The 13,538-nt window shown below is 32.3% G+C and overlaps 1 protein-coding gene and 1 long non-coding RNA gene across 5 annotated transcripts; both read left to right on the forward strand.

Annotated features, from left to right (window-relative positions):
- Positions 1–215: 215 nt before the first annotated feature.
- On the forward strand, positions 216–13,336 carry LOC127879489 (uncharacterized). 4 transcript variants are annotated; one of them, XM_052426343.1, is made up of 5 exons: positions 216–250; positions 526–603; positions 904–954; positions 10,090–10,160; positions 13,228–13,336. In XM_052426343.1, the coding sequence occupies exons 1-5, from the start codon at positions 226–228 to the stop codon at positions 13,306–13,308; spliced, it is 306 nt and encodes a 101-aa protein (XP_052282303.1). In that variant the 5' UTR covers positions 216–225; the 3' UTR covers positions 13,309–13,336. The 4 variants fall into 4 exon arrangements, with proteins under 4 accessions (XP_052282303.1, XP_052282304.1, XP_052282301.1 ...); XM_052426344.1 differs by lacking the exon at positions 904–954 and adding an exon at positions 9,312–9,362; XM_052426341.1 differs by lacking the exons at positions 526–603; positions 904–954 and adding exons at positions 8,934–9,011; positions 9,312–9,362.
- Positions 7,285–8,373, forward strand: LOC127879491 (uncharacterized). The gene is made up of 3 exons (XR_008049122.1): positions 7,285–7,392; positions 7,863–8,009; positions 8,323–8,373. It is a non-coding gene; the product is annotated as an uncharacterized LOC127879491 (long non-coding RNA).
- Positions 13,337–13,538: the final 202 nt, after the last annotated feature.

A 13,538-nucleotide genomic window follows, 5' to 3' on the forward strand; every position in this document is an offset into this window, starting at 1 on the left:
GTTAATTACATGATGGTGAATGGAGAGAGCTTTTGTATTAAACATAGCATGTTAATAAATTTCTATCAATTCATTACTCACTTTGTAATATTGTTAAAATGGGATGCCAAAGCTATGTGTAGTTGAGCAAAATATCTTTTATATGATAATATATACATTTTTTAAATATTGTTGTTAAATACTAGATCATTTTGCTTCGTTTATTACACAGATGGTAGCACTTGCATGACGTTCAAGATAGATGAAAGAGGTAAGTGACAGGGGCCTAATTTTTATGTTAAATTTTTGGTGAATGAAAAATAAATATGAAAAACTTATTGAAGTATGAACGTTGCGTAAGTAAATTCATGACAAATAGGTAAATTGGTTGAAAAAGTCCATTTTAAATTAAACAAATGACACCAAGAATTTTAGCCTTTGAGTTAACTTAGTTTTATGATAAACTTTGTTAATAATACATGAAGGGGTGCATTACTTTTATTTTCATTATTTTCATTAAAAACAAAAATTGTTTTATATTTGAAGGACTAGGAGCTCAGAAGACGTCAAGTGTATTCCAACGTGCAGTGGAAGATGAAGCTGGGCCATGCTCATCAGGGACCAGTGAGTATTATAAGAACATTATTTCACCAAATGCATACATATTCAATTCATCCCTATCATATGAAGCATTTAATATCACTGTGTTTTTTCCAAAAATAAAAAAATGAAACATTGAAATATAACTTTCCAATTGAATGCAACATCATTTATGTTATCCATGTAATTGTGTGGGGTCACAAGCTAGTTAGGTCAATTCCACACCAATGTGCAGGTATGAAAGTGAGGTTTAATTTTTGCCAAATCTATAAGTCCATTTCAATGCACTTTCAGGATTCCTATGATTGAATAATTGTTTTACAGAGACCAATACCAAATCAATGAAAATGGCCAACAAAAACCAGAGTAAAAGAGGTAAACAATTATTTATTATTCACATGTACATTTATATGTATTATAATATTCCATTTTTGCAAATCTTTCAATGCTAGCAACATATAGATAATTAACCTGTATATTATTCATGGAACTGAATCATGGAACACACACAAAAATGACAAATATGTATAAATGAGACATGGAACTGAAGCATGGAACACAACATACATATAAACTAGATTAACAACAATAACTAAACTTGTGTAAGTCAATGTTCAAGAAGCACTGCTTTTGATGCAGGTAATGAAATATGTAAATGTTATTATGTCAATATGACAAATGTGAACAAGCAATTACTTAATTTTAATTTAAACCTATTTATTTTAGCTCGATTACATCGAAAGCCTAAGGCTTATATAAACACTCTCGAGTCTGTTTCCTGGGACTAGAACCAGTACTTGGTGTCTATGGGGGAGATCTAAAGAAAGCTCCCACAGTTGGGATCTAACCCGTGACCTCCCGGTCGCTAGGCGGACACCATATCCATTACACCACGGCAACCTATAAAGCAATTAATTGATGTGTCATTTCTTCAAATGGTTTTCACTATACGTTTTATGCGATATGCATGAAATGGACATAATTAAGAAGGTTAAATCGATTTAGCATATTAACTTTTTTTTATTCCATGATTTATGGTATTTTTTGCATTGATAACAAAAAACCTTGTAAATTTTAATACAATGTTGTTATTTGTTTCAGCTAGGGCAAGTTTCAACAAATTGGCTGAGGACAACCTAATAGCAGAAAAGAAGAACATCCATCTGCAACAAGTAAATCTAAGATTGAAGAATCAATTGATACTGGCACAACTGAAAGTTGCTAGATTAACGGCACAAAAAATTGAAGAAGAAATTAAAATGTTAAAAGCAAACAGACAAATTCATAGCACAACCATTGAAAAGCTTAAATGAAAATTACCGAATGAAAAGTACATTTACACACATTTCAACAGTGTTGGAATAACATTGTTCATAAAATATTATAAACAAGCATAACAAGTTTGTAATAATGTGCATTACAATTTTGACATGAAAACCGCTCCATAGTAAAGACAAACATGTTATTTTTAAAGTTAAAAGTTATTCATCTTGTCTTATAACCAAAATTATAACATCATGTTGAATGAGAAAGTGTTTGTGTTAAACATAAAATGTTGATAAATAGTTTACTAGAACATTACATCAAGATAAGAAGTGCAGTGAAATGAAAGGGAGCTTACCCCTGAATTAAAATTACAGAAACTGTAAGATGAACTACAGAGTTACCTCTCTTTCAAATAACAAAGTCTCCACTAAAATCTGGAAATCAGTGGAAACAGCTTTGTACAATCTTAAAAGTTATGAGACTAATTCACACATAGTACAGTACAGTTAAAGACTATTAAAAGTTAAACGCATCACACTTTTTAGAGAAGTTTAACTCATCACACTTTTTAGAGAAGTTTAACTCATCACACTTTTTAGAGATGTTTAACTCATCACACTTTTTAGAGAAGTTTAACTCATCACACTTTTTAGAGAAGTTTAACTCATCACACTTTTTAGAGAAGTTTAACTCATCACACTTTTTAGAGAAGTTTAACTCAGTACATTATTTTATTTAATTGAAAAATCTCTGAACTAGTTGTTGCCTTACAATGTTACCAACATGGTTTGCATTTATTTCAACATTTTCATGATAAACTTGTTCTTCAAAAACATCATCCAAATAATCCTCTTCAAGGATATCCCCATGTTCAATTCCAAAATTGTGCATAACTACACACGCAGTGATATAGGTCACTGCTGTCGCCAAGTCAGTCCTTATCCCGTAATTGAGTATTGCGAATCTTCTTTTTATAATACCAAAGGTCTGCTCCACAAGCACTCTTGTTTTGCACAGAGCCAGATTAAACTGCTCTTGATTCTGTGATTCGGGGGTTCGGAAAGGAGTCATCAGGTAGGGTGTACATGGGTTCCCCGAGTCTCCAAGAATGAAGCCATTATGAGCTCCTGTTTAGAAATAAAACATTCTTTTGTTAATAAAATTAGTCAACGTGTAAACGCTTAGCAATTTTGAGGTCAAAGGTAAATGACACAAGGGTTTATCCGTTTTAACCAGGAAGGAAAAAAGTAGTTATCAGATTGCTGAATGTCGGCGGGCGGGCAGACTAAAGTATTTTAATTATTCATAAAACATATCATGTTAATTAAATCCTATTGTATTGTTTTAAATGTATTTAACCCTTTATGACACAAGTTGTATGTAATTTGCTTAGTCATAAGTTATGACTCATAACCATAGACATGTGTATCTGATATATAGCTACCTTGTTCGAACTGGTTCCGTAGATGGCACTCTCTCCATATTCTCGCATCATGTGTGCTTCCTGGCCATTTAGCTGTTAAGCTCCTCACTTTTTTGCGGTGGTCTAAATATAAAATAATAATACATAATTTATTATACTATTAATTTTTAATTATACTGATATCATAGTGAATAATGTTAGTGCTATTGAAAATAGAATATTTAATATTAGTTATTGTCATACATCAGTGATAAAAAAACACATAATTATGAGTACTGAAAAACTTTGTTGTGGCAAAAGCAAACAAGATAACATACTTGCACGTTCAAAGAATGGTAGCCTTTTCTATTTATGAAATCGGCTTCGTGGTTCTTTGGCCTTTGAATGCGAACATGAGTTCCATCAATCAGTCCGATTACATTTGGAAATCCTGAATAATCAATAAGATTATTATTTAACAATTATGTTCATTTATTTAGGACAGGTAAATGAAATTCAGCTGGCATAACTGAATCATTTCTTCAGCACAACATCTTAATGCCCGTAACATTGGAGTACCATTTGTAATAAAATCTGCAAAAAATGGTCTTATAGACATGGAGCGGAAATAAAATAGGTATTGAGGACCTACAGACTGATGGGAAGACTAACAGCGTTGTTAAAATCCCACACATCCTTTGAGGGGGGACTTTACAAAGACGGATACATATGCAGGTGTGGAGGTGCGCCATCCCAGAAAGTTGGGCTTGTTCAATTTTAATACCCGTACATAAAAAAGGACCTACAAATAATCCAGATAACTATAGGGGGATATCACTTATAGATGTTTTAAGCAATATTTATATATACATATTGAACAAAAGACTATTGACAATGCGTTTGTTTTCTATTCAATAATAAGTATATATTTATGTCGTAAAAAACGAAAAATATATGTCGCTTTTGTAGATTGTAAAAAAGCATTTGATTACGTTAATATGAGACGGCTACTCTTAACTTTAATTCAAAATAATGTTGGAGGCAATCTATTTCTGGCTTTAAAAGCTCTTTACAAGAACGTTAAAACACAAGTTAGGTCAAATAATACATTAAGTGATGTTATTGAATGCAATATGGGACTGCGGCAAAGCTGTAATTTAAGCCCTATCCTGTTGTGTATGTATATCAATGATTTATATGAAGATTTAAAAAGCAAAAATATAAGAGGTATACAACTTACAATAGATTTTGAAGAAATATTTATGTTATTATTTGCTGACGATATAGCACTTGCTTCGGATACTGTTTCAGGTCTACAACAGCAGCTAAATTATCTATATGAATTTTGTGTTGTCTCAAAATTATATGTAAATGTTGATAAAACAAAAATTGTTGTATTTAAAAATGGTGGCCGACTTGCTTTGAATGAAAAATGGTATTACAATAATACATTATTGGAATGTGTGCAAGGATTTAATTATGTAGGTGTTCATTTTTCGTCTAGCCTGTCTATGCTTAAAATGGCAAAAACATGTCTTGTAAAGCAAAACGCGTCATTGTATCTATGCTTTCGTCCCTATACGACTATATGCCTATGCCATATGATTGTTACTTTAAGATTGTTGATGCTAAAGCGATGCCTATTTTATTATATGGATCGGAAATATGGGGGCTCAAATATTTTGAAGTTAAAGAAAGAGTTCACACATATGCATGTAAAAGATTTATGTCAGCACAAATGTACTCTGTTCATAATGCTATTTTAGGTGATTGTGGCAGATATTCAGTACATGTTTATTCATCTATGAGAGTTATAAAATATTGGTTACGAATACTGGATACACCTCACTCCCGTCATATTAAAAAGTGCTATGAAATGTTGAAATGCTTTGATGGCATAGGACATACAAACTGGGTCACCTCATTACGCAATCACTTGCAATCTATAGGTTTTGGATATGTGTGGGAACAACAATCGGTTGTTAATAAACCATTGTTCTTGTATTATTATTCTCAACGATTGAAAGATATTTTTGTACAGCAGTGGATAGAAAAGTGTAATAGTTCCCCCAAACTTAAAACATACAATGGATTTAAAAGTAACTTTGATTTTGAGGTATATTTTAAAAATTTAACAATTCGTTAATTTCGAAATGCATATGTATGCTTTCGAATTTCTTCCCATAAGCTCATGATTGAAAAGGGCCGCTATTTGAATATCGACAGAAACCAAAGGTTCTGTCCTTTTTGCAAAACTGTACTGAAAATGAATTTCATTTTCTATTAATATGCACGACATACTTAGACCTCCGAGAAAGGTATATACCAATTAAGTAGTATACACCCGCTACTATAAATAAATTTAATATAATCATGAGCTCCCGGGAAGAAAAGGTGATCAGGGGTACTTCTATGTTCTTGTATTATGCCTTTGAAAGAATAAATGCGTTACTGAATAGCAGTTAATTATAAATAGCTGTACCATTACATATGTATGTGTGCTTATACTTTGTCGGTGTTTTTTTAAATGTTGTGGTTATTCGATGTTATTTGTACTTGCAAGGGCCGGAGGCCATATAGCAATAAACATTGAAACTTGAAACTTGAAGACGGCATATCGGTTGCACATTGCATGCCAGTCTCATGTAATATAACAACTAAACACGAATTTAATTGTGTCAGTATAGCGCTTAAGATACAACAAACAATACTTGATGTGTATAAATCAATAAACCATCAAAAAGATAAATGTAATGATTCTATATTGCAAAGGACACCACTGTACATAAAATCGACCATGATACTTGAAAGGTAATACGGTTCTGAGAAACAAACACATCGGTTATATAGTTCAAATAAATGCCTTTTGATTGGTCTAATCCTTTCCGAAACAAGCTTTGTGATAATGTTCATAGAAAAATATATATCAGATAACGAAATATATGAATAGGCCACAATGCATTTCTTTTTTATTGATAGGTGAACACGATTGTTGAAGTTATGTTGAGTTCTGGGCCCGTATTCACCAACAATTCTTTACTTGAGAATAAAGAATAAAGAAAATTCTTCATTCTTTACTTTTCTAAGAACGTTCTTAGGTCGATTCTTTATCGGTATTCACCAACGCTATTTTTAGCGTTCTTTACTAAGAATTATTTGTTATTGATGTAAGCGACCTTGGTACCCGGCATTTTCGTTAACGCATATAAAACTCGGAACCGTTTACGTGTCTTCTGTCATTCTACATTCTATGCATAGATGGTGACGTCACTACGTCAGTAAGACCGGTGTGACACAATGGTCATTCTATACATAGATGCTGACGTCACTACGTTATTGTCAGTAAGACCGGTGTGACACAATGGTCTTCTGTCACAACATACAAGATGGCGGACAACAACGCTAACGTTGCTACTAGAGAAATCGTTGGTCCGAACAGGAGGAAACTGTATAGCCCAGGAAATAATTAAAAACTATGATGTTCTGTTCGGCCCAATGACCGGTTGTGGCACACTCAAAATTGGAGAGGTTCGAAGGAGAGGCTGGGAAGCCGTGGCAAATGTTCTAAACTGGTTTGTACTTTTGGTGTTATCAATTTTCCAAATTTTGGAAATTCTAGCAGAAGGTATATTTCTACAGTTAATTCATTATTTTGTTTTTTAATTATTGATTATAATAAAATTGTTAATATGTGCAATGTTTAAAAACGAACAGAATGTTAAATATTATGTGACATAAATATAAAAAGCAGTAGATGATTTGAGCACAAAATATATACCATAATATAAAGTTATAATGCTTCACTATGGTAAAATTATTGTGCTACCCGGTTTCAAATATTCCAAAATATTCAACTAAACCCATATTGTGTCATTTTTCATTAGTGATGTATTTCTACTAATTCATTTGTTAATAATTGATCAACAAAATTGTTTGTGTCAAACACACATGAAATGTAGATTGCAATGTGGAAAAATGTTTTGAGGAATAAACAAATCATTTCTTTGTTTTTATGCATATCTTAGACTCAATTTCTGATTTTAAAAACTGTACCTAATTGCATTCCATTTATTTCAGCCAATTTTCCACCTATAAGCGCGCAGGTTCAGAGGTGAAGAAAAAATATTATAACATGAAAGACAAAAGTAAGTGAAATTTAAGAAATGTACTCCTGTCTTATTTTTCTTGCTGCTTCTTATGTAATGAAGATAAAATGTTCCACATTTATTGTATTTCACATGAAAAGTGAAACATCATAGTTACTGTGTAAAAATTAGCTGAAATTTGTAATTGATTTTTTGTTATACATGTAGGTTCATGATTATATTTTAAGCCTATTATGTACATGTAATAATGTTGTTGAAAAATCAATAATTATATTATATATATTGAGGAATTTTATGAAATTTTCAACATTGTTATATTAATAACTATCTGGTACATTGCTATTATCACCGGTCCAGCATACTTAATGTACATCCTGTGCAAATCAAGATACATGAAAAATGCTAAAAATAGCATTAAATCAAACATTGGTGTAACTTTTGCTCCTTTTAGCTCCTTATGTTTATTTTGGACTCTTAAATTACACAGTTTCTTCTCAATATAACTATAGCAAAGACAAAAAATGATGAGATGAGGAGGCCAGGCACTGGAGGAGGGCCCCGGGTGAAAGAGTTCACCATTCCGGAGGGGATTCTCCTTCAGCATTTTGGGGATTCCGCCTCTGTGGCAGGGGTCCCCAATGCAATTGACACTGATGGTTTGTACAGTTTATATAGAATATAATACCATTTGTCAATTTTTATTATTATAATTTCTTTTTTTTGGCATTATGCTTTGGTATTCATTCTTCAATGAAGGTAATGTTTAACAAAGATACTATTAATTTATGACCAGAATAAAATACATATCATTTTTAAGTGCATTAGAAAAGTATGTTATTAAAGATTCATCATAACTCACCTTAGTCTGTTTGTTGGTATTGTTTTCAGTCCATGTAAAAAGTGATGTGTGATTGTTAATTATAAACTGTTAAATGTTTTAAAATTATATGTATGGCTTTATTTTCTTAGCTCCAGAGGGTGCTTCAATCAACATAATTGAACTGGGCAAGATGCTAATAGGTAAACAATTAATGTAGATTATGCTCTTCATCTTGGTTAATTACATGATGGTGAATGGAGAGAGCTTTTGTATTAAACATAGCATGTTAATAAATTTCTATCAATTCATTACTCACTTTGTAATATTGTTAAAATGGGATGCCAAAGCTATGTGTAGTTGAGCAAAATATCTTTTATATGATAATATATACATTTTTTAAATATTGTTGTTAAATACTAGATCATTTTGCTTCGTTTATTACACAGATGGTAGCACTTGCATGACGTTCAAGATAGATGAAAGAGGTAAGTGACAGGGGCCTAATTTTTATGTTAAATTTTTGGTGAATGAAAAATAAATATGAAAAACTTATTGAAGTATGAACGTTGCGTAAGTAAATTCATGACAAATAGGTAAATTGGTTGAAAAAGTCCATTTTAAATTAAACAAATGACACCAAGAATTTTAGCCTTTGAGTTAACTTAGTTTTATGATAAACTTTGTTAATAATACATGAAGGGGTGCATTACTTTTATTTTCATTATTTTCATTAAAAACAAAAATTGTTTTATATTTGAAGGACTAGGAGCTCAGAAGACGTCAAGTGTATTCCAACGTGCAGTGGAAGATGAAGCTGGGCCATGCTCATCAGGGACCAGTGAGTATTATAAGAACATTATTTCACCAAATGCATACATATTCAATTCATCCCTATCATATGAAGCATTTAATATCACTGTGTTTTTTCCAAAAATAAAAAAATGAAACATTGAAATATAACTTTCCAATTGAATGCAACATCATTTATGTTATCCATGTAATTGTGTGGGGTCACAAGCTAGTTAGGTCAATTCCACACCAATGTGCAGGTATGAAAGTGAGGTTTAATTTTTGCCAAATCTATAAGTCCATTTCAATGCACTTTCAGGATTCCTATGATTGAATAATTGTTTTACAGAGACCAATACCAAATCAATGAAAATGGCCAACAAAAACCAGAGTAAAAGAGGTAAACAATTATTTATTATTCACATGTACATTTATATGTATTATAATATTCCATTTTTGCAAATCTTTCAATGCTAGCAACATATAGATAATTAACCTGTATATTATTCATGGAACTGAATCATGGAACACACACAAAAATGACAAATATTTATAAATGAGACATGGAACTGAAGCATGGAACACAACATACATATAAACTAGATTAACAACAATAACTAAACTTGTGTAAGTCAATGTTCAAGAAGCACTGCTTTTGATGCAGGTAATGAAATATGTAAATGTTATTATGTCAATATGACAAATGTGAACAAGCAATTACTTAATTTTAATTTAAACCTATTTATTTTAGCTCGATTACATCGAAAGCCTAAGGCTTATATAAACACTCTCGAGTCTGTTTCCTGGGACTAGAACCAGTACTTGGTGTCTATGGGGGAGATCTAAAGAAAGCTCCCACAGTTGGGATCTAACCCGTGACCTCCCGGTCGCTAGGCGGACACCATATCCATTACACCACGGCAACCTATAAAGCAATTAATTGATGTGTCATTTCTTCAAATGGTTTTCACTATACGTTTTATGCGATATGCATGAAATGGACATAATTAAGAAGGTTAAATCGATTTAGCATATTAACTTTTTTTTTATTCCATGATTTATGGTATTTTTTGCATTGATAACAAAAAACCTTGTAAATTTTAATACAATGTTGTTATTTGTTTCAGCTAGGGCAAGTTTCAACAAATTGGCTGAGGACAACCTAATAGCAGAAAAGAAGAACATCCATCTGCAACAAGTAAATCTAAGATTGAAGAATCAATTGATACTGGCACAACTGAAAGTTGCTAGATTAACGGCACAAAAAATTGAAGAAGAAATTAAAATGTTAAAAGCAAACAGACAAATTCATAGCACAACCATTGAAAAGCTTAAATGAAAATTACCGAATGAAAAGTACATTTACACACATTTCAACAGTGTTGGAATAACATTGTTCATAAAATATTATAAACAAGCATAACAAGTTTGTAATAATGTGCATTACAATTTTGACATGAAAACCGCTCCATAGTAAAGACAAACATGTTATTTTTAAAGTTAAAAGTTATTCATCTTGTCTTATAACCAAAATTATAACATCATGTTGAATGAGAAAGTGTTTGTGTTAAACATAAAATGTTGATAAATAGTTTACTAGAACATTACATCAAGATAAGAAGTGCAGTGAAATGAAAGGGAGCTTACCCCTGAATTAAAATTACAGAAACTGTAAGATGAACTACAGAGTTACCTCTCTTTCAAATAACAAAGTCTCCACTAAAATCTGGAAATCAGTGGAAACAGCTTTGTACAATCTTAAAAGTTATGAGACTAATTCACACATAGTACAGTACAGTTAAAGACTATTAAAAGTTAAACGCATCACACTTTTTAGAGAAGTTTAACTCATCACACTTTTTAGAGAAGTTTAACTCATCACACTTTTTAGAGATGTTTAACTCATCACACTTTTTAGAGAAGTTTAACTCATCACACTTTTTAGAGAAGTTTAACTCATCACACTTTTTAGAGAAGTTTAACTCATCACACTTTTTAGAGAAGTTTAACTCAGTACATTATTTTATTTAATTGAAAAATCTCTGAACTAGTTGTTGCCTTACAATGTTACCAACATGGTTTGCATTTATTTCAACATTTTCATGATAAACTTGTTCTTCAAAAACATCATCCAAATAATCCTCTTCAAGGATATCCCCATGTTCAATTCCAAAATTGTGCATAACTACACACGCAGTGATATAGGTCACTGCTGTCGCCAAGTCAGTCCTTATCCCGTAATTGAGTATTGCGAATCTTCTTTTTATAATACCAAAGGTCTGCTCCACAAGCACTCTTGTTTTGCACAGAGCCAGATTAAACTGCTCTTGATTCTGTGATTCGGGGGTTCGGAAAGGAGTCATCAGGTAGGGTGTACATGGGTTCCCCGAGTCTCCAAGAATGAAGCCATTATGAGCTCCTGTTTAGAAATAAAACATTCTTTTGTTAATAAAATTAGTCAACGTGTAAACGCTTAGCAATTTTGAGGTCAAAGGTAAATGACACAAGGGTTTATCCGTTTTAACCAGGAAGGAAAAAAGTAGTTATCAGATTGCTGAATGTCGGCGGGCGGGCAGACTAAAGTATTTTAATTATTCATAAAACATATCATGTTAATTAAATCCTATTGTATTGTTTTAAATGTATTTAACCCTTTATGACACAAGTTGTATGTAATTTGCTTAGTCATAAGTTATGACTCATAACCATAGACATGTGTATCTGATATATAGCTACCTTGTTCGAACTGGTTCCGTAGATGGCACTCTCTCCATATTCTCGCATCATGTGTGCTTCCTGGCCATTTAGCTGTTAAGCTCCTCACTTTTTTGCGGTGGTCTAAATATAAAATAATAATACATAATTTATTATACTATTAATTTTTAATTATACTGATATCATAGTGAATAATGTTAGTGCTATTGAAAATAGAATATTTAATATTAGTTATTGTCATACATCAGTGATAAAAAACACATAATTATGAGTACTGAAAAACTTTGTTGTGGCAAAAGCAAACAAGATAACATACTTGCACGTTCAAAGAATGGTAGCCTTTTCTATTTATGAAATCGGCTTCGTGGTTCTTTGGCCTTTGAATGCGAACATGAGTTCCATCAATCAGTCCGATTACATTTGGAAATCCTGAATAATCAATAAGATTATTATTTAACAATTATGTTCATTTATTTAGGACAGGTAAATGAAATTCAGCTGGCATAACTGAATCATTTCTTCAGCACAACATCTTAATTCCCGTAACATTGGAGTACCATTTGTAATAAAATCTGCAAAAAATGGTCTTATAGACATGGAGCGGAAATAAAATAGGTATTGAGGACCTACAGACTGATGGGAAGACTAACAGCGTTGTTAAAATCCCACACATCCTTTGAGGGGGGACTTTACAAAGACAGATACATATGCAGGTGTGGAGGATACCATGCTAAAACCAAGAGTGAATTGAGATTAAAAGAAGGGTACATAAATGTATAATTATTTAATCATAACACTGTTATATTCCATGGAGTGATATCAAAATGACATTTACAGTAAAGAGTGAAGATATAATATTACAATAACTGCGAATTAGGAACGTAATGAAACAAAGATTCAATTTGGACTAAACTCGGGTGACATCACCCTTATGTTTATATATGCTAGGCCTCTATCCCCTGTGAACTTGCCCTAGGCATAATTGCATAATGTACCAAGCTATACATAAAACTCTTAGAGAAACACACATAATAAATACTTATATTCTCATTTTGATCGATAACGCTTAACGGCAGATTAATAACCACAATGTCGTAATTATCAAAATGTCATTTTCAGTTAAGAATGAAGATATATAATATTACAATAACTGTGAATAAACGACATGAGAGAAGTATCCACTTTGGACTAAACTCCGTTGACATCGCCCTTCAATTAACGTATGCTACACCTTTCTGTGAACTTGCATTTGGCCTAATGCAGAATGTATCATACAAAACATGAAATGGATACAGTGATAAAAATTACTGAATAAAAATAGTGTATAAATCATTTGATTAAAAAAAATCACATCAAAAAATTGTTGGTCCTAACTGCGTATGTTGTTTTTGCAATAACGACGACAATGCCCCCACAAAAATGAAGTGCATGTGAATGATTTTCCTTGGATAAATGTTCTCAGTCAAGGTCATTTAGACAAACACAAATCTGGCACTCACCAGCAATGGACTGAAATCTGGATTTTAGAGTTTTGCACTCTTCCCTGTCAGGAAACCGTACGTAACGGCGAGCTAGTCGAGCTATTGCTCGTCCAACTCGTCGGCAGCATCTTGATACGGATGGCTGACTGACTCGAACAGTGTCTCCTACGACGAGTTGGAAGGATCCAGTCGCCATGGCACGAAGAAATATGCACAGCTGCTGGATCGGCAGGAGAGAATTCCTCAGCGTTCCAAAGTCCAGAGAATCGGCGACCAAATTTAATAAGGTCAGTATAGTTGCCGGAATAAATCGGTATCTCCTATAAACCTCCATTTCCGACAAACCGTCTAGAGGATTTTCTCTGTCAAACAATCTTCTA

The sequence above is a fragment of the Dreissena polymorpha genome, chromosome 4 (assembly GCF_020536995.1).
Source record: "Dreissena polymorpha isolate Duluth1 chromosome 4, UMN_Dpol_1.0, whole genome shotgun sequence".
NCBI lineage: Eukaryota > Metazoa > Mollusca > Bivalvia > Myida > Dreissenidae > Dreissena > Dreissena polymorpha.

Bases quoted from the DNA above. Each gene is read 5' to 3' on its own strand.
- LOC127879489 (XM_052426343.1), top strand. From the start codon at position 226: ATGACGTTCAAGATAGATGAAAGAG. The intron at 251-525 runs GTAAGTGACAGG...TTATATTTGAAG, and splicing joins GTTCAAGATAGATGAAAGAG to GACTAGGAGCTCAGAAGACG. The intron at 604-903 runs GTGAGTATTATA...ATTGTTTTACAG, and splicing joins GCCATGCTCATCAGGGACCA to AGACCAATACCAAATCAATG.